Source organism: Alternaria conjuncta, assembly GCF_024043145.1.
Source record: "Alternaria conjuncta strain BMP 0040 chromosome Unknown scaffold_3, whole genome shotgun sequence".
NCBI classification, from domain to species: domain Eukaryota; kingdom Fungi; phylum Ascomycota; class Dothideomycetes; order Pleosporales; family Pleosporaceae; genus Alternaria; species Alternaria conjuncta.
In genome coordinates this window covers 142,120-162,642 of record NW_026250092.1, presented here as the reverse complement: position 1 = coordinate 162,642, position 20,523 = coordinate 142,120, and the positions used below count along the sequence as shown (strand labels likewise).

Here is a 20,523-nt window from a genome sequence, read left to right as displayed (position 1 = left end):
CCAGCTAACGAACAAAACTACAGATAAAGAAAAATCGCGACACTCATCTAGAGTACGCCTAATACAGGTCATAAGACCACTAACCCTCGACCTCAGTCTCCGCCTCAGCCATAACCTGCTCGCCCTCATCCAACATATCCAACACCCTCTTCAAACCGCCAACCATGGCATTGGCCTGACCGACCAACAACAGCTTCTCTGCATTGGCAGGCAAGCCAAGGTAAGTAGGCGGCTCGCGCTCGGGAAGGTCATTGACCCAGCCCATGAAGTCCTTCCAGCTAGTCGAGGTAGGTAGTTCGAGACCTTCGCTGTGCTCGGTATCCTTGACGATTTTGAAGTTGTCCTCAAAGGCGGCTGGTGTCATAGTAGCATCGACGAGAGAAGCGAGAATGCGCCAGTCTTCTGCGTCGTCGATCTTGCCACCGTACATCTCTGTGATGAGGTAACGGAGCATCTCCCATGGGATCTTGGTAGGGGCGATGTTAGATCGGCCTTGTGCGACGGTGTCGACCCATGTGTCGATGATGAAACTGCAGCATTCGTAGTCACTGTCATTGAACTCCCAGAAGCCCTTCCATCCCAAAGTCGGCGCGTAGCGAAGACGCTCTTGAATGACTGCGTGGAGGAAGGATAAGAGGAGGTAGACACGTGCCTTCTCCACCGGCGGCTTGGTGGCCTTCTCGGCCAACGAAGAGAGCGAGTCTTTCATGTTGGCACGGACTCCAGCAGGCTGCTCGTAGGATAGGACGCGAGAAGCGCGAAGTAGGTTGACCGGAATCTTGGGGCTGGACTCCATTGACAGGAAGAGACGGAAGTCGGGGTTGGGCTTGAGAGCTTCAAGACGCTTCTCAAGCGATTGCAACCATTGTGGAGCGAGATGGACGTTCTTGACAAGTACCCAGTTGCCTGTAGTGGCGGCGTTAGCGATGGCTTTGTCGGCTGATGCGGCACCTTCGTTGGAACCCATGGCAATGTTTGTGCAGCTGACTTGCTCCCTCTCTACAAGATTGTCGACCTTGTAACTTGCATCGAATCCAGGACTGGAGCTGAGCGCCACCGGGGTTACTGCGTTGACTTGCTTGACAATATCGCCTAGATCACCGCTGGCATCTAGGATGCCCTTGCCAAACACCTCAGTAACAAAGCGCTCGACGGCGGGTACGAAGCGATCCACACGGAATAGCTTGACCAAGACGAGAGCTCGTAGTAGCTTGTCGAACTTGGTAAGATCTTCTGGCCAAGCCTGCGGTACATGTCGCTCTCCCATTTCTTCATTGAGGAAAGCATCCCAAGCGCTGTCTTCAATCTTTGGCAGCTCTTCCTTAAACATCGGGATCTTGCTGGCACGCTCCATGGCCTCCTCTTTACGCTCTGTCTCGGTTGACACATCGATACCCTTCAGGTCGGGGTCAAGGATCTGATCGATGTGTGCCTTGTCCATCTTGTAGGGCGCCGCTTGCACGAGCAGCATAGCAAACGTAACACGGTCCTTCTGGAGCAAGGAGAGCGAAGTGCGGCGGTATGCGTCAACGAAGAGCTCAGTAACGATCTGCTCAATACGGGCAGCATGACCAGTGATGTTGGAGTTGCGAATCTTGCGCAGCACAGTCTCAAAGATCTGAGTAAAGTACTGGAGCGAGAACTGGTAAAAGTGGTTGAGATGGTGCAGTTGCTCCAACACAGCGAAGATAGCTGAGCAAGAACGAGCGACAACAGTGTACTCCTTTGTGATGTTCTCGACCTCTGTCATAACGCCAGCGGTCTCGGAGACCTTGTCCGAAATCTCCTTGGCCTCCTTCTTGAGCGTCTCGAGCGTTTCGATGACGCGGTCGTCGTCCAGAATGTTACCGCGCGACTCGTTGAGAGCTTGAAGCAGTCGCTTCTCAAGCTGACGAAGATGGACTGCGAACTCTCCTTGCATCTTGATGAGGTTGGATCGGCGCTCATCAACATCAGGTCGCTCGGACTTGAGGACTTCGTTCAGTGTCTGTGTCTGCAAGCTGCTCTGCGTGACAGTAAAGTTGACGAACGTGGTACGACTGCAGATGTCAGGAGCGAAGTTGGCGGAAGGATCGCGTGTTGAGAGGTAGAGGCGGAAAGACGGCGAAAAGTCGATCTCCTGCTTGCCGAGTTGAATGAGCACACGACCTCCAGTTTTCTGGTACTCCTTGTTGAGAACGTGGTTAAGGATGGGATCCAGATGTTCGGCATCCTGAATCAAGATTGGGTTACCGAAACGCAGGGAACTCTCAAGTTGTTTGGTGAATGAATCATCCAAGAAGCTAGTTACCGTGAGACGGCGATCCTTGCATTCGTTCTGCAAGAACTCTGTTGTTCTGCCAGAAGGATCGATGATAAGCGGGTAGCGGTTGAACCTCTGCAGGATGATGGCGTTCTCGGTGCACAGGTCGTCGACCGGCAGACCATTGTGTTGCCAGTTCAGGCGGTCATCAGCAGTCGAGAGATATTCCGTGAATGGATTTGTTGGCTTGAAGCTAATTCCGGAGTGTTTGAGGTGATCGTACCAGTCCTCTGTAAGCGCTTTCCTGTACTGTTGGTCGTAGTAACCGGCATAAGCGATGAACGCAGCTGCAACCAAGACGTCACCAACGATGGTGTCGATCTGAGAATCGAAAGACTTGCTGCTCTCCTCCCATCGAACGCGTTCAGAGGACAAGCTGTCGAGAAGGCGGACACTGCGGTCGACCTTGAACTGAACGGTCGCCATCTCCGTCTTGATGGCCTGAGTTTCACTGATCAAAGCCGCGTACTCAGTCTTGTATCGGCCAATGCTCTCCTCGAGGTTCTGGATGAGGACCTGGGTTTCCTTGGCGCCCTCCTCTGTCTTCTGAAGCTCAACTTGCAGGTTCTCGACTTCGGCACGTAGGGGACCGACGCGGTCAAGGATGTCGGAGTAGGTAACTTGCGCAGATACCCATTGTACAAGGGGACCGCAAGCCTTGGAAGCGCGATTGACCTTCTCGAAAGTGAAGTCTTCTTGGGAAAGATATTCCTTCTGCATCTTCCTGCGGTGGCCTGCAGTCATCTGCCTCTCGTTGTCGAACTGTACGATACTGGCGATGAAGTCGTCACGCCTGACGATGGAAACGATAGTCTTCCAGCTGTCGGGCTTGTGTCCAAGAATCGTGCAGACGGCTTCCAAAGCGAGCTTGACACCAGCAGGAGGATTCTGCATAGATCGGACTTCGGTAAGATGCTGTCGCTTGATGTTCTGCACACTCTTCTGTGCCTCCGCCACAGCCGGCTCGGCAGCCGCCAAATCGTGTTCTACCACCTCTTGTCGCTTCTGAATCTCCTCCTTGTCCTTCGCAAGCTGAGCTTGCATCTTGATCGATCCAGCCTTCTTCTGTTCCGCCTCGTTCTGGTCCGCAATCATACGTTGCAGCTTTTCGTTCGCTTCTGCATCCTTCTTAGTGAGCTGCGTCTGCTTCTGTGCAAGGCTTGCTCGCAATTCCTTGACCTTGTCGAATGTCTCGCGCAGCTTCTCAAGACCGACGTTGAGATGGCGCTGCTGCTCCTCGAGATCTTCGCGCTTTTCGTTGTAAAGCTTGACGTACTGCGCAACGAAGTCCAAGAAGTGACGTGGGGTAAGGTACATCTTCCGGTTCTGTGTCTTCTGCAACTTCGCGTTCTTGCTGCGTAGCGAGTGGTGTACAGCGACCATGGCATTGACCACACTTTCGCGGTGGGAAGGCGGAAGGGTGAGTCCGCGGTAAGCGACGGGAATGCTATCCGGTGCAACGTAGTTGGCGCGGTCGAGATCAACAGATTGTGTGAGCTCTGAGCTGACTTGGTAAAGAGCCTGGTCTGACCAGTCTCCGAACCAGTTGAGCACGCAACGGTTGAAAAGAGCAGGACTGGTGGCTGCCTTCGACGAAAGACCCTCTTCGGGTGGATTCATGGTGAACACAACATGAAGGTTCTTGACAATTTGCTCCGTAAACCACTTGTACAGCTCTTCCTGTGAGTCGAGAATGATGCCTTGTCGCTGCGCACCCTCTTTGATAGCAGTAAGCAAGGAAGCGTACTCGTCACCTTCGAACAGACCAGGAACCTCCGCGTTGGCCAGGAGAGTGTTCATGCGCTCGAGGAAACCGGAGTCAAGAACATTGGCTTCGTCCATGATGAAGCAGATCTTCTCGCCCTTGCAACCGCATCGTCGAAGCACGGTACGCAAGTCTTCGTCAAAGTCTTCGCCTGAGTACTTTCCGTGGACCTTGATTTGGTAGACGCTTAGACCGTTCATCCAGGCCACGAAGCGAGACAGGGTTGTCTTTCCAGATCCACTGACACCGATGAGGATGAGATGGCCCTGTGGTTGACGGAAGACACGATCGATGCGAAGTACGTGCTCGAGCACGTCGTTGAATAGGATGAGTGGCACATCCACTTCTTCTTCGCAGAAAGTACGGAGACGGGCTTTAACGAACTCGCGAAGCTGCTCACGCTCAACCGGCACGTAGTTCTTGGATAGCCAGTTAGAGAAGAGGATGGGGCCACCAAGAGCCTTCTCTTCGTCGATGGTAGGGAAGTGTTCAGCCGCAATACGGTGGACGCACTCTTCAGTCCATTGCCTCTCTTCCTCTGCGATAAGACGATCCTGGAACAGGCGGAGTGCCTCGTGTGCCCAGATACGAACGAGACCTTCGATCGGCAAAGTCTCAAGTGGTCGTAGTGCCTCGTAGATACCACGTACCCATCGAGTAAGCTCACGAGGAGAGTAAACGTAATGTGGCTGGATGTCCGGTGTGAAGCGCTTTTGTGACTCCGCATATAGCTGCACCATAGCCCTTGTAAGAGCGTCTGCGTAACCTCGTAGAGTCGGGATAATTTTGAGTACGGCGGTATTGAAGGTGCCGTAAATCTGAAGAAGAGATTGCTGTCCAGGGTAATCGACCATGATGAGCGGAGCGTGGCGTAAGAACCTGAGGCCCATAGGCGTACGTCCAGCATCGGTGGGAGGGTTACAGGCACCAACGAATTGAATGCGATCGAGTGTAACCCAAGTCTTGTCAGATGTCCTCCAGAAACCGTTGTGCTCAACAAGCTGTCGCAAGAAGGAGATAGCTCGTTGAGTACCGTACTTGTCGGGTGCCGGCAAGTTGATCTCGTCACAGAAAATGACGAGCCAGCGACCAACTTGGGTAGGGGTAAGCTGCACGCCATTGAGAGTCTTCTTGTATTCACAGTACTGCTCGAAGGTCTTGATGAGAAGATCGGGGGTAGTGGCACTGGAGAAATTGAGACCAACAACCTGCATGTTGGGTAGCTTTCGAAGTGCGCTGAACAAGGTCATGGTCTTTCCAGAACCCGGAGGACCGCAAAGGAGTAGGGGCTTGTGCTCCGCGAGCCAAGAGTAGAGAACATCCTCGTGGCGGACCGTGTCCAACGTGGGAATAACCACGTCGGTTTGAGTAACGGAATGGGTGTTGACTTCGACGTTCGGTACCTGGCTCTGCCATGTGTCCCACTCTGGCTTGTCAGGTTTGACGTCGTAATCAATGAGCGAAGTGGTCTCATTCAGTGCGGGGAGCTCAACGTCAGTAAGACCAGCGATAAGATCTCCAAATTGCTTGCGCTCCATAAGAGGGCAATCACCGACCAAAGCCCAGACTAAGGCTACGAGCAACTTCTTCGCGAGATAAGTCTCCATCTTGTCATCCTCAAGGGAAAAGTCCGGGTGCTGCACATTGTACTCCAGAACATTGCGGCATGCTTTGTTGAGCAGCGAGAACAGTGTGTTGAGCGCACGGATGTCGGTGTACTCCATGATATGCTTGAACTTCCTAGCCATGCTGAGAGCCTTCTCAATGAAGCGGTCCTGGGTAAGCTTGATGTGCAAGAAGTCGGCGATGAGACCCTGTGTCGTCATCGTCTTCTGCGACATCTGACCTGGAGCGACCGAATCGTCTTCGAGGTCTTCGAACGGTGTAGTCTTGAGATGCTCGATGTAGTTCTTAATCATCATATCGACCTCCACAGTATCGTCGCTGAACCAGACCATACCGCAACGGGAGACGGTAGCCAGTGTGGCGTACTTGAGAGTCTCAACTTCAAACATGATGCGAACGTTGGATGGCAAGTTGAGACGCTCTCCGTTTGGCAGGGTGAGAAGCTTGTTGTCGTCAAGCACTGAGTTCAAGTTCTCGACCCACTCAGGGTCAACATCACCATCAAACACGATCCAGTGACGCTTAGTGTCTTCACCACGAAGGTTGTCGACGATCTTACGCAGTATGCTTGTGAAAAGACCATCGGTCCACTCACGTGTGGTGCTGTCGAGAGTTCCGTAAAGCTGTTCCTTTGACATGACTTTGGGATCGATGACGTGACAGACGCCTTCCACTCCCTCCACGGCTTGAAGGGCAGAGAGAAGCGTCCTCCAGGCAGCAGTTTTTCCAGATCCGGAAGAACCGACCATCATGACACCGTGGTGCAGCTTCTGAATCTGGTAAAGTTGAATGATCTTGGTCAACCAGGAATCGCTAACCACGAGCTTCGACTCCGCGGCGCACTTGTGGATAGCTTCGGTCAACTTGTCGAGAGGCGCAGGGATGTATTCCACACCAGGGAAAGCCTCCTCTTGAATGGCCATCAAGAGCTCGACATCAGAGCGGATAAGCTTCGGTGCCATTGTTTCGCGTAAGCTCTGGATGATGATTTGAGGCTCCATGCTGGCTTCATCCAGAGTCTGAGAGTCTTGCTGAGCGGCGATGCGGGCTCGCTTCAATCCACCAGAGCTGACGAGCACACTCTTCAGTGCACGCAGACCAAAGTCGTAATGAGCCTGCTTGGATAGACCAGCTGAGCACTTGTCGAAGAACGGTACGACCTGCTTCGACAGCTCTTTCGCTTGCGAGAAACCTTGGGAGTACAGCATGACTTCGGCGATAAGCTCCTTGTCGGGCTTGGACATGGCCACGCTTCGGAAGAGCTTCTTGAGGTTGTCGGGCAAATTCGATCGACCTGCATAACCAGGATTCATGGTAATGAAGACTCCAGTGTTACCGTTGACCTTCAGTTGACGACCAATAAGCTCGATCTGAGACTTGTCGTCCTCAGCGCCCTTCTTGAGACCCAGCTGAATGTTTTGAATCTGCTGAGACACAGCCGACAGGATACGCTCTTCCAGACGGTTGAACTCGTCGAAACAACCCCAGGCTCCAACCTGGCAAATACCAAGGAAGATACGACCCATAGCTTGGAAGTCGAAAGTGTCGTCACAACAGAACACAAGGGTAAAGCGTCCAAGCTGTACACCAAGAGCTTTGACCGACTCAGTCTTACCAGTACCAGCAGGACCGTATGGCGAACCACCAAGTCGCTGACAAAGCGCCTGGGTGAGGGTGAGGAAACAGCGGTCGGTAAGAGGTGTGCGCACAAGGCGATCGGCAACACCCAGGTACTCGAAACCGTAGTCGAGAACGGCATTTGCCATCTTGATCCTCAATCGCTGCAAGAGATCATTGCCGGGCTCATACATGTATCGCATGCATAATAGCCACATGTGATGGGTAGGAGAGCGTGCACCGACCTTGTCAAGCTTGTGGATGACGTCTCGCTGGTGTACAAACTCAGTGATGAGGTCCTCGCACTTGCGACGCTGAATGGGTTCAAGGTCGCCCAGAACAGCGGTAGCGAGGAGCTTCAAGACGTTTACTTGCTTCTCGTACAACTGAGGCAAGGTTGTGCCTTCTTCAGAAAGAGACTTCTCTACAGCATGGGTCCAAGCGATCTGCGTTCCGAGGACGACCACTTGCGTTGGGTACTTGGCGATGTAGTTGGTGAAAGCTTCCGGGTCCATCGCATCAGGCTCAATGAGTTGAGCGAACTCTTCGTAAGCTTCGAAAGTCAACTCGGCCAGAGTAGTCTTCATGTTGGCTTCAAGGGCGCCGAGCCATTCATTGATCCTGGGTGTCTTGACGAGCGAGATTTCTTTGCGAAGCGTAACTTCCTCTCCTTCCTTGGACGTGAATCCTTGAATGACGCCGTCCTCATCAGTGATAAGTCCAGAGATACCAGCAAACATCTTTCGCAGATGTTTGGCAATACGCATAACATCGTTACTGTTACCGATGATTTCCAGTAGATCCTCGTCACCAACGAAGTAGAAGCGAGGGAAGGATACACGCTCGCGCTCCAGATACTCTCCGAGTGCCTTCTGGATCTTGTTCAATAGCTCGGCGAGGCGTTCCAACGACTTCTGCACACCGGAGATGTTGAGGACTTCGAGCACGAAAGGCTGTCGCGAGACCTTCTTCATGACTGACAAGAACTCAGAGTTGATGTTCTGGAAACGAGCCGACTCCATAGGGAGCAGGTGCTTGATGTCAGCGTTACCAGTGAACACGCCCTCCAGGTAGACCCATTGACGTTGCACATCGATCCATACATCGAACAGAACATGCACGCGATTGAGCTTGTCCTCCCAAGAAGACGCCTCTTCCTCGAACTCCTTGTAGTAAGGCGAGTGGCGCATAGCCTGCAATGAGTTAAGGTTTTCGCTGCACTTAGCGAACAGGTCGTCCCATCCCCTGATAAGACGGCACTTGTTCTGGTAGTTGACGAGCTCCAAAGAGTAGTTCTGCCAAGTCTCGCGGACCTGCTTGATGAACTCCTCAAGTGCCATCTCGCCTGCTGCTTGAGTAATGACATCGCGAATGATCTTTTCGCTAGGGCCGAGCTTAAGGTCCCAGACATCACCGAGTGTCATGGAGATGGCGGAGTATCGCTTCTGTGGCCTCAGGTTCTTGAAAATCTTGACCCAATGGCGCTCTTTGACGGCGTCAGAGCGCAGTTCTGCAAGAATCGTGTTTTCTTTTAGAAGTTGCTTCAGGGTAGTCTGAACGAATTCGAAAGCCTGGTACTGGCGCATCCGGCTGGGCATGTCCTTGGTCATCTTGAGCAAGTTGTCAAGGTTCTGTCGCAGCTTGCGGGGCTGAATGCTGGTCCACAACACCTCACGAAGGTCGTCGATGCTGGCCCAGATGGTGCCAAGCGCAGACCAGACGGATTTGAAGTCTTGCACTTCCTCCAGCAGGGTCTCAAGTGCGTTTTCTGGAGATGGTGGTAGTCCAAGAGCTTCCTTGGCCTTCGAGATGTTACTGGACTCGTTCTGAAGCTGGCTAAGCTTCTGGTCGAACTTGGCCAGAATGGCTGAGGCTTCGGCTGGCGCCAGGTTACCTGCAACAGGCTTGTCCTCTGCCCACTCTCCGGTGATGTTTACAATCTTCTGGCTGACGACTTTGTCCTCCGCGCCAATCTTGGCGCGCAGCGCGTCAGCTTGATCGTTCGCAATCTTGGTCTTCCTCTCCAGAACCTCGTTCAGCGTCTGCCATTCATGATCGATCTGTTCCATCTGCAGCCAGTCGGACGGGAACTGGTAACGCTGGCGAGCCAGAGTTGCTTGACCTTGACGGAAAGTGGACATCTCTGGCTCCCATTCGAGAACCTTCCTCTTGCATTGCTGTACTGTTGTAATAAAAGAGACAGCCTGAGCAGTGGATGAGGCCTCCAGGGTCTGCATCTCAAGATCCTTACGCGCCTTCTCTATCTGCACGTAAACGTCGTTCATGCGCTGACCAAGCCTACTGGCAAACTTGGTGAGAATTTCCTGCTGCCATTGGTCGTACTTGGCGTTGACCTTGACCTGCACTTGGTCGTAGTCGACAGTGACATATCCAAACTGGCGACTGATGTCAGAGTTGTCGAAGGTAGCGCGAGTCTTACGAATTTCCTGGAGTAGTTGTAGCCATCGTGAAAGATCTTCGCCAAGGATGTCGTAGACATGGTCTGACTGCAGATCCCATAGAGATTGGAACTGGAGCCACTCATCCACGTATGATGAGATGTCACGGAGCTTGCCTTCGACAGCGCCATAGACTTCAATGAGCGAGTCGGTGCACCGGCTTGGCAAGTCAGAGAACTGGCTGGCAGAGGTGTCGTTGGTCGCTTCAAGTCGGATCTCGTATCGTGAAGCCTTGATCTTCTGAAGAGTGCAAATGATGGCGAGCCATTGCTGTAGTTGCTCAAGCCAGCTTGCACGGGCGTATTCTACCGGAGGGCTGAGGTAAATGACCTGGTTGCGCATAGTAATCTCAAGAGTCAATCGCGCCAGAGTCGGCTTGACTTCTGGTGCCTCCGTCGAGACAACTTCACTGACTGGGCGTCGAGTTCGATCTTCCTCGTCTACATTATTGAAGACCTCAATCCACAATGCAATAGCTCGGCTGAGACGGACCAGCAAAATCGATTCGATGCGCGCATTCATATCAGAAACCCAAGAGTCAAGATTGGCGTAGCTCTCAAGGTTGAGCTGATCGATGGACTTCTGGATAGTTTCGAGGTTCTGTTGGAAGGCTTCCTTGGTGTAAGGACATGTCTCCAAATCCTTGAGCGATTTCTCAATCGCAGCGTTGATGTTGATGAGCGTTGCAACCTTGAGTTGAAGTAGTGACGTTGTAGCTGCGAAGTCACGTACGAATTGAACATGCTTGCTCTCACTACGGACGCTACCACCGCCAACAGGGAAACCAGATTGTCGGACATGAAGATCGTAAGCATGAACAAAAGACTCCCACTTGAGGGGAACACCTTTGCCGACAAGCGCTTGAACCTCGTTAACGTAGTTGTTGAGTAAGAGCGCAACTCCGCCAATCTCAGAAATCGAGCGCAGAGTCTGGGTGTACGTGCGGACACTCTCCATTAAGCTGACTGCGTAGGGGTAGACACGCTTGGCCTCTTTCGAGATGTTGTTGATGCCGTGAGGCACTTGGTAGCCGCGCCATGTCAGGTTACGAACTTCCTTGAACAGCGCAATGACTTGCGCGTCAAAGTTGACGTTCAGCTCCAAGATGTTTCCTGCGGCACGGTTCCTGCTGACAAGGAAGAGGCGTCCTGAGATCTGAAGTTTCCTCCTCGCCACTTCCTGAAGCCATGACTCAAAGATCGGCCTGGTGTCGAGCTTCTTCTTGAACATGCTGCTCTCAGCCTGGAGCTTTTGACCTTCAGCATGTAGCGCCCAGTCCTTACCGAGGATATCTTCGACCTTGCCCATGTAGCTCTCCAGCTGTGTTTCAATCTGTCGAGCCCAGATAACAGCACCGGAGACCGGAGGGAAATCGCGAAGCTGCGCCATGGCATGAGCTTCCGAATTACCGTACTGGCGCTTGAAGCGCTCGTGAAGTGCCAAGATATCCTGCTTGACATTCTCAATGAGCTGAGTCTGGTATTCGGAAATGGCTCCCCGAATCTTAGGTCGCACAAAAAGCGGATTGAACTTGGAGAAGACGCGGAACATCTCACTGGCGGTCTTGGCGGTACCAAGACGGTCTCGCAACCTAGCGATGATGGAGTTCTCGACACGGGAAGTACGCTCGTTGTACTTCTGCTCTGCTTGCTCGAAAAGCCGTGTGCCTTCAGGAGAGACATCCAGGACATCGACGTCCTTGAGCACATCGTAAGCCTCCTTGACTTCTTTGACGGCGTCAACATCACCGATCTCCTCGATGATGACCGCCTCCTTGGCGGGAGCGCTCTCGGATAAGGAAGATTGCGAACCCAGGACATTAACGATGGTTCGCTGAAGCTGCTCGTGGTTCTTGCGGAACGTTGTAATGTAGCGAATGCGCTCCTCCGTCTCCTTGTGCCTAGCTGCAATCTTGATCGGGATGAACTTCTCGTTCCTTCGCCTGGTCACCTCACGAGCAACATTAGTGAATTCCTTTACGTTTTCCTCCCATGTGCGCCAGATGCTCTCAGCGACAGCCATGATCGCCTGGAACTCAGGGTAGTCCATGTGCATGAGTGTCTTGCCGTGTAGGAGATTGTGCAGTTGCTTGTCGAGGTCGCCGGAAATAGCCTCCACGAGAGGAAGCGCTCGGCGGACGGGGTAGGGGCAAATGCGGAGCTTCTTGTTCATGTGGCTGAAGATGGCCTGTATCGCTTCCTGTACTGCTTGTAGTGAGGTCGAAGATAGCAGCTGGTCGAGAGGAAATTCGCGCATCAGCTGGTTGTACTTCTGGACCAGATCCGTGCTCTCCTTGAGTCCAGTATCTGCGCTGAAGCTGACCGTCGCTTGGAAACGCTTCGCATTCTTCAACACGTCCAGAGTGAGCCTAACACCGGGACTGCCCAGTTGAGTCTCAATGTCCTGCAGCCTTGACTCCATAGAGATCCAGAAGTTGATCTCTTGCGCTGCAGTCCCAGTTGATACATCTCGGGATGTCTTTGTGATTGTCTGTATCGACTTGATCCATCCGTTGACCGTCGACTGCAATCCGTTAAGGAAGCTGCTGTCTTGAACAATGCCAGGGGGAATGAGTTCTGGGGAGGGCTTCACGTTGTGCTGGGCAGCATCGTCGAGCGCACTCTGGATGAGCGGGTGGAGAGGCAGAAGCAGCTCCGGAATCTCAACATTCTGCTCCAGATTGCCCAGACTGACGGCCAGTTCCGCAATCTTCTTCCGTGTCGCCGAAATACCCGTCCTCGCATCATTATCGCCCTTGCTGTATTTCCCCGCCAGGTCGCGCGTGCTCTTGGTGTAGGTGTCAAAGTACGGCTCGACCGCAGACTGAATGAGAGAACGAAGAAACTCATAGGGAGTGCCGTCGGGCGAAGAAGCGTTATTAGAAAGTATAAAACCGGGCAGCGTCTGAATAAGGACCTGCTGGCTAAGGGGTATCGCGGGGTCTATGGGTATCGGTCGCTTCGAAATAACAACAAATGCTGCGCAGGTAGGAGAAGCGGTAATCTCAGTCGAAATGGTGTAGGTGAAGCGCTGGGTCGCCCCTGCTGCTTGTGTCAGTCTGGAGGTTCCTTCCCCGTCAGAAGGGTACCTGCCGTTTGCTCCATCCAGGCCATCGATGCGGGCTTCATCGGCTCGGTCTTTCACAACGTAGAGCGCGGACTGCCCCTCGGAGGCGAAGCGGGCGCATCGTTGCAGCGTGTCCTGCAGCTTGGCGCTCGAGAGCAGACTGCCGGGTGCAAAAAGATCTTCCTTAGAGGCGCCCAGACTGACGTCAAGTACCTTTTCCAGGTGGTCGACGATGAGCTGGGGGTCTATCGAGGGTGGCGAGGGGCTGGGTGTGCGTATGCTGCCGTTGGGCGCCCCTGGGTTCAAGGGTCCCTCCATGTTGATTGTTTATCGCGTGTGTCGCTATGAAGACATGGGGTTTGCGCTTCGAGCGGAGTAGCGACGGACGGAAGGCGGAGTGATTGCTGTTTCTCACGAGGGACTCGGTGCGCCGGCGGTGATGGTGGTGCCTTTGTCTCAGTATATTTCCTGAGTAGGCGTACGCGAAGTCGACGCGCACGGCCGTCACACGCTTATCCTGACTAGTGGGAGCGGCAGGGGAAGCGGAGTGATCAGCGTCTGATTGGCTCCTCAATTCGGGGTCATGCAGTGCAACACAAGGCGTGGAAATCGTGGTAACGGTTGGGGACGCGTCGTTTGCGGATGCTGTTGCAATGTTGGCTTTTTGCACGTCCAGCAGCCACTTCCTCCCACATAGGCAGCGGCGAATGGCGACAAGCAATGACAGCTCACCACGTGCAAAGTAAGCTAACGCTGGCTCCACTTTCTAGGCTAGCCCACCTGCTCCTTTCATCTCAGGTACGAAAGGCGGGCACGGGAGTTTCAGGACTGCAAACGGCGAGACTCTGGTTCGGGAATAAACGCTATCTATCTCTACTTCGGTCTTCCAGCTCCACATCCGTACTTCTTCTACCGTCTCCGGTATCATCGTCATCGTCGTCCCCCACCGCAAATGCTCCATCCCCTCTTTCATCATGGCCACTCCCCCGTCTCTCATCTCGCCCATCCCTGGCAGTCGCAGTGGTAGGGCTTGCTAGCCTAACCTCTCCCACCTCCTTCAAACCAACCTTCCTTCTCCCCCAATTGACCACAGCCTTCCCCCAACCCGCCAGCTTCTCCATGCCCTCCTCGCCATTGCCTGCTCCACCACCATGTGCACCTCCTGCCTCAACTTTAAATTGGTATTTGAGACAATCCTTGATGGTAACGAGACCAGTCAGACGGCCGCGGTATTCGATCAATATCACGCGTGGGCCCATCTTCTTGAAGAGCTCCATGACCGTTTCGAGGGGAAGACGAGGGTGGACTGAGAGTGGCGTTGGATCGATGTAGCGGGTGAAGTCGAGTGATGTTTGAGACGAAGTAGTGGGTATAGAGTCAAATGTCGTGTTCGGTGCTGGTGGACCAGTGCCGCTTGCACTTCGGGACCCCGGGTTGCTAGTAGACGAGGATGAAGAGAAGTAGCACTTCGCATGACCTGGAGCCTGTTGCTCGATCTTCGCGCGATCGATCGCATAACGAAGTTCTGTGCGGCCGATATAACCGATTAGAGTCTTTGTCTTCATGTCTTCCACGATGGGGTAGCCTTGGTATGCGTTTTCGTTCATTAGACGTTCCATTTGTCGAAGTTCCATGCCTGAGGCCTGTAGACAGACTACGCGGCTGGCCATGACTTGACTGACTGGAACACCAAACGTATGTTCTTCTTTGCTGTCGAGGAACGGGTAGCCGTTCAAGTAAATCATGCGGTCTGCGATTCCGCCATGGCCGAAACGTTCACTGACCGCTTTCGTGACGCCGACGACTATCATAGTGGGAAGAATGTATGTCAATGCGCCAGTGATCTCGAACATGATGACCACGACGCTGACGGTGATGTGCATGATGCCACTAAGTGCTGCTGCTGCGCCAAGGAAGGCGTAGGTGCCAGGCGTAATACACGGTCCATCTGGGTCGCAGGCCGAGAAAAAGGCTGAGCTGGGGAAAGACTCGTGTAAAGCCTGGACGCAGATGCCGACCATACGACCGAATGCTGCACCGATAGCCATACTAGGCACAAAGATACCAGCCGGCACTTTGCACCCGAACGAGATGACTACCAACAGCGTACGTAGCACTGTGGCAATAGCAAGTGTCGTGACATTGTGCCAGCGATGATTCGCGTCACAAAGCTGATCGTAGTCCTTGTCGCCCTCACACTCTTGAAACAGTATCTCCATACTCTCAGTCATATCAATCCTCAAGAACATGTTGGGGTAGCAAATCACGCCGGTGATGACAGCGAGAGTGACAGCTTCTGTGATGGGGTATGCAGAAAGGTACTTCTTGCGAAATACCTGCATCTTGAGGTTCCACTTGATGACAAAAGCGCCGTAGAGACCGCCGAAGATACCAATGATGATATAGAAGAGAGTTTCGAAGAAGTGCCAAGAGCGGTCGTAGGAGACGTTGAACATGACGAGCTGACCGGTCCGGAAAGGGTTCATAGCCTGGCACAAATCAGCACAGAAGTCCAGTATCTCCAATTGTCGTACTTACAGCAAGGACAGCTGTAGCGACCAGCGCACAGAAGTAGCTCCGCCAGAGGGTCTTGAGTGGAAACTGGTTGCTCATCTCCTCCAGCGAGAAAAGCACGCCTCCAATCGGACTTCCAAAAGCCACCCCTACACCGGCCGCTGCGCTCGCACATAGTATCTCCCTCGTCTTGGCCGCATTCCTCCTGTACTTGTCGAAGAACCTACTGATCACATTGCCCGTGCAGACAGCGTAATGCACACTAGGCCCTTCTTTGCCGACCGACAGTCCCGATGCAATAGCAAGCGGCAAGCCAATCGACTTGATGAAGAGTGTAGTGAAGCCCAAGAAGCCTTTCATGACGAAACCCGCAATGATGCATTTCATCTCCGATATCCCCGATCCAGCTGCATACGGCGCAAAGCTCTTGACCAGCCTAGCAGCCGTGAAGGAGAACAGCGCTGCGAAGAGTATGTAAAGTACATAGTTCACAGGCCAGAACCCACTCCAGCGCTTCCACTCAGGGCAACCTCCCTCAGCACCCCAACAGCAGAAACTCTCGTTGAGGTAGAAAGCCGTGGTGCAATGGCCCAGCTTGATATCGCTAAGCCACTCTGTCACGATATTCAGAAATGCTGCGTTGAGTCCTATCGCTGCGCCGACAAGCGTGACAACAATCCATGCTTGGCCCGCATCATATGCCTCTGCGATCTTCCTCCTCCACTTGCCGCGTCCCCGGCCTAAGAACACTTTCCCAGTTCGCCCATCTTTTCGCACGCCGATGTTGTCTCTTTCGCGCCGGCGCGCTTTGCGTCGGAGTTGTTCGCGGGCGGCGTCTTGTACCCAGTCTATAGTTGTAAAGTCCTCGTACCGCTTTATCTCGGCTATCTCTTCGACGATGGCCGCGTCGGCGTGTGTTGTCTCCGCGGCTTCGGGGTCGTCATTGTCGATGTCAAGTGACAATATCGATTGCCCTGTTGTGCGCCGCCGGAGAGAAGGTGCGAAGGATGTAGAGCGCGATGTCTGGCTGGGGCGCGAGGATGGGCGGCGCGTGGAACTGGCACGGAGGGGTGTGGGTTGTTGTGAGGATTGGCGGGCGCGTGAGCCCGAGGATGAGGATCGATTCATCGCATCGTTATAATCGTTGATAACTTCGCGTGGCAGAGCGTGAAGTATTTTCGTTTCGAGATTTGGCTGGGTTGCGTAGCTGGGGAGCTGTCTCATGCAAGGGTCCCTTCCGTCCCAGCTCCAGATCGACGTCTCGCCCGCGGGAGTCCGCTCGTTGCACCGCCACACTCATCTTATACAAGGGAAAAACTGAACACCCTGGAGCCTACATGAAGATGAAAACATGCAAAGTGGGTGATCTAACGTCAAAGTAGTCTCCGGGGTACATAAGTAAATTCGGGGCATGTGCGTGGATCTGTACCGGAGTCGTGCTGTGTTTTACTCATTTGACATCCATCACCTATCTTGCACGAAAATTCACATACCAGCACCACAACGTGCGAAGAAGCTCAAGCTCTCGCAACGGCTTACTCATGGTAGCTTCGAGATACTCACCTCGCTTTCAGAGTCGATCTGCTACCTTGAAATACATCGAGTATCTCCACAGCGATCTGGCAGCACTTCGGTATTGGATGAAAATTGAATCGAAATTGTGTATTTGTACTTCATCATACTTCATACGGGGTATCAAATGCCTAAAAACCTTTTTGCTAAGAACCTGTTTGCCGACTACATCTACTTTGCGCGCCCACACTCGCGCTCGCCAGACGACATGTCTACTCCATCTCGATAGTTCCTGGAGGCTTGCTGGTGACTAGGGTTGTTAGTAGTTGCCTCGCTCAGATGAAATTTTGGACTTACTATCATATACCACGCGGCAAACGCCGTTCACCTCATTCACGATCCTCCTGCTAACCCGCTTTAGGAACTCTCCATCGAAGGGGAACCAATCAGCCGTCATGAAATCACTCGTCTCAACTGCCCTCAGAGCAATAACCTGCTCGTGAACGCGCTTATCACCCATGACACCGACGGCCCTAACGGGCATAAGCGCTGCAAACGCCTGGCTGATCTTGTTGTATAGGCCCGCAGCCCTGATCTCTTCGATAAAGATGTAGTCGGCTTCACGCGCAATACGGACTTGCTCGCGTGTGACTTCACCCAGAATGCGGATGGCGATACCTGGGCCGGGGAAGGGGTGGCGCCAAACAAGGTCCTCTGGAATACCAAGCTCTTTGCCCAGCGCGCGGACTTCATCCTTGAACAGCTCGCGAAGGGGCTCGATCACCTTGAGCTTCATGTCCTTTGGCAGACCACCGACGTTGTGGTGGGTCTTGATGGTTTGGGAAGGACCCTTGAAGGACAGCGACTCGATGACATCGGGATACAGGGTACCCTGAAGGAGCCACTCGACCTCACCTGCGTTGGAAGATTCATGCGCTTCGGCCTTGATCTTATCGGCTTGCTTTTGGAAGACCTCGATGAAGGTGTTTCCAATGATCTTGCGCTTCTTCTCGGGATCGTCTGTCACACCCTTCAGGCGGTCGAGGAAGAGGTCGGACGCGTCGACGACGGTGAGGTTGATACCCAGGCCCTCGTCGAGTGTCTTCTTGACCTGAACGGCCTCGTTGAGTCGGAGGACACCGTTGTCGACCATGACGGCGTGGAAGCGGTCGCCGATAGCCTCCTTCATCAGCTTTGCAGCGACAGTCGAATCGACTCCACCGCTAACGGCACCGATGACCTGTCCCTTGTCGCCCACCAGCTTCCTGATGCGTGTGATCTCCTGGTCGACGAATTTGCTCATGGTCCAGTTGGTGTTGGCCTCGCAAATGTCGACGGCGAAGTTCTTGAGCACAACCTTGCCCTGCTTGGTGTGTGTGACCTCGGGGTGGAATTGGATACCGTAGTACTTCTTCGTCTTGTGCGCAATGCCCGCGAACGGCGCATTGGTGGTTGTCGCGACCGTCATGAAGTCCTGAGGCATGTTGCTCAGCTTGTCGCCGTGGCTCATCCAGACCTCCAGGTCGTTGCCCAAGTCCTTGAACAGCTGGTCCATGTGTCCGCCGTGGCTCTCAACCTTCAAGTTGGCGTGACCGTATTCCCTCTTCTCGCCAGCTACTACGCCGGCGTTCTTTCCGAAGTGCCATGCCATCTCCTGCAGTCCGTAGCAGATTCCGAGGATGGGTACGCCGAGATCGAAGACGGCGTGGTCGACGTGTGGAGCGCCTTCCTCGTAGACGGAGTAGGGGCCACCAGAGAGAATGACTCCCTTGGGGGTGAAGGGCAGATCGGCGATCTTGGTAGTGCATGGCAGCATCTCACAGTAGACATTGAATTCGCGGAGACGGCGAGTGATCAGATGCGTGTACTGCGAGCCGAAGTCGAGCACCAGGATGGTGTCGAACGTCTTGTGGGGAGGGATCGGATCGGTGTGGTCGGTCGCCATCTTGAAGTACTAAGAGTGTGATGAAAGTGAAAAAGAGAGGGGATAGAAGGAAAGAAAGAAGAAGAAAGGAAAGGGACGGGTATATGAAAGCAGAAGGTACGAGGGGCTCGGTCACTGACTCTCACAAAGTTTTGGCGGGGTTTTCCAGAAAAATTCTTATCGATAACAGAAAAATGCTGTCTCGTGCTTGATCATCCATGGAAACGCGTAGGCAGCACAGACTGCCGCCTGTGCTCATATATCACTCTGATGTATACATTACCGAGAAATCGCGAGAAGAGGTCATACGAACCGCATTGTAGACGTCTAGCTTAAAATTTCCCCGCATGAGGTACAACTCAGGTGACGCAAGCATCCTTGTATAACCACTCTACGCGTATCGAAGAAGTCTCCAATTAGTTGATCATCGCATGAGCCGTAGTAGGAGTGCATGACAGCCTTGGAAGCGGAATGGCTCTGTGGCTGACCGTGCTTGTCCTGGGCCCCGCCCAAAATTTCATTTATCGATAACGGCGTAGTTGGATCGCGCAAAGTCGCGTCTATCCAGTGACCTCACCCACCCAGCTCCCTACCAATCGCATACCCACACAATGGCGAAACGAAAGTCAGAGAGAGATCCCGAAGAGTTGCCCGATGCGTCGGACAAGCGCAAGCAGAACGATGACGACGAGTCCGGCAGCGACGAGGTATGCGCCTTCCTCACAACCTCTCATAATGCGCCGTCTCACAAAATTGATAGGACATGGACATGGTGAACGTTGACTTCGAATGGTTCGATCCGCAACCCGCAGTCGATTTCCACGGGCTCAAGAACCTCTTGCGCCAACTTCTAGACGTGGATTCGCAATTGTTCAATCTCTCTGAACTCGCCGACATTATACTGTCGCAACCGCTACTTGGCAGTACGGTCAAGGTTGACGGCAATGAGACGGATCCATATGCGTTTCTTACTGTGTTGAACCTGGAGACACACAAGGTACTATATCTTTATTCAAAAGCTTAGGACATGCGCATACTAACAGCACCCAGGACAAGAAAGTGATCCAAGACCTGACAACCTACCTCTCCAAAAAGTCCGCGCCGATCCCCACTCTCCCGCCCCTCCTAACACCGGTGTCGCCTGCGCAAATCGGCCTCATTCTGACCGAGCGCTTCATAAACATGCCGCACGAAATCGTCCCACCAATGTACACGATGCTTCTGGAAGAAATACAATGGGCGGTTGAGGAGAAGGAGCCTTACACATTCACCCACTACCTCGTCCTGTCGAAATGCTACTCGGAGATACAGAGTCAATTGCCGAGTGAAGATGCGCCACCGAGCAAGAAGAAGAACAAGAAGGCCGATGTGGGTGAGGAGACGTTTTATTTCCATCCCGAGGACGAGGTGCTGCACAAGCATGCGGTGGGATACACAAGCTTTGAGTATGACACACCCGTAGATGAGGGTGCGAGTGATAGCAAGAGGGCGTTCCAGGAGTTGGGTGTCAAGCCCAAGGGACATATGGTGCTGATCGAGGCGGACAAGTTCAAGGGTGCTGTGGAGGCTGTCAAGACGTTCTTGAATGGGCAGTAAATACGCAATGCAAGATGAATTCCCCAAATAATGCAACCAAAGAGACAGCGAAGGTTGACTCTAACTGGTGTTACATTGCAAGGGACACAAGCCGAATCTATGTGAATCAAACCGTAGGAAATTGATGCTCGCTCCTATACAC

General features: G+C 53.3%; 4 protein-coding genes across 4 annotated transcripts; 1 reads left to right on the top strand and 3 right to left on the bottom strand.

Moving 5' to 3' along the window:
- Nucleotides 1-79: 79 nt before the first annotated feature.
- Nucleotides 80-13,153, bottom strand: RO1 (Dynein heavy chain, cytoplasmic; the record flags this gene model as incomplete). Its single annotated transcript, XM_051466285.1, has 2 exons — nt 80-12,827; nt 12,858-13,153. 2 exons carry the CDS (start codon nt 13,151-13,153, stop codon nt 80-82), a joined length of 13,044 nt encoding a protein of 4,347 aa, XP_051329140.1.
- A 545-nt stretch (nt 13,154-13,698) lies between these two features.
- J4E85_002004 (uncharacterized protein) lies at nt 13,699-16,477 on the bottom strand (the record flags this gene model as incomplete). The annotated part of the gene is made up of 2 exons (XM_051466284.1): nt 13,699-15,324; nt 15,374-16,477. The coding sequence occupies 2 exons, from the start codon at nt 16,475-16,477 to the stop codon at nt 13,699-13,701; spliced, it is 2,730 nt and encodes a 909-aa protein (XP_051329139.1).
- A 656-nt stretch (nt 16,478-17,133) lies between these two features.
- Nucleotides 17,134-18,806, bottom strand: GUA1 (GMP synthase (glutamine-hydrolyzing); the record flags this gene model as incomplete). Its single annotated transcript, XM_051466283.1, has 2 exons — nt 17,134-17,171; nt 17,219-18,806. 2 exons carry the CDS (start codon nt 18,804-18,806, stop codon nt 17,134-17,136), a joined length of 1,626 nt encoding a protein of 541 aa, XP_051329138.1.
- A 590-nt stretch (nt 18,807-19,396) lies between these two features.
- BCP1 (Mss4p nuclear export) lies at nt 19,397-20,381 on the top strand (the record flags this gene model as incomplete). The annotated part of the gene is made up of 3 exons (XM_051466282.1): nt 19,397-19,492; nt 19,546-19,782; nt 19,836-20,381. The coding sequence occupies 3 exons, from the start codon at nt 19,397-19,399 to the stop codon at nt 20,379-20,381; spliced, it is 879 nt and encodes a 292-aa protein (XP_051329137.1).
- Nucleotides 20,382-20,523: the final 142 nt, after the last annotated feature.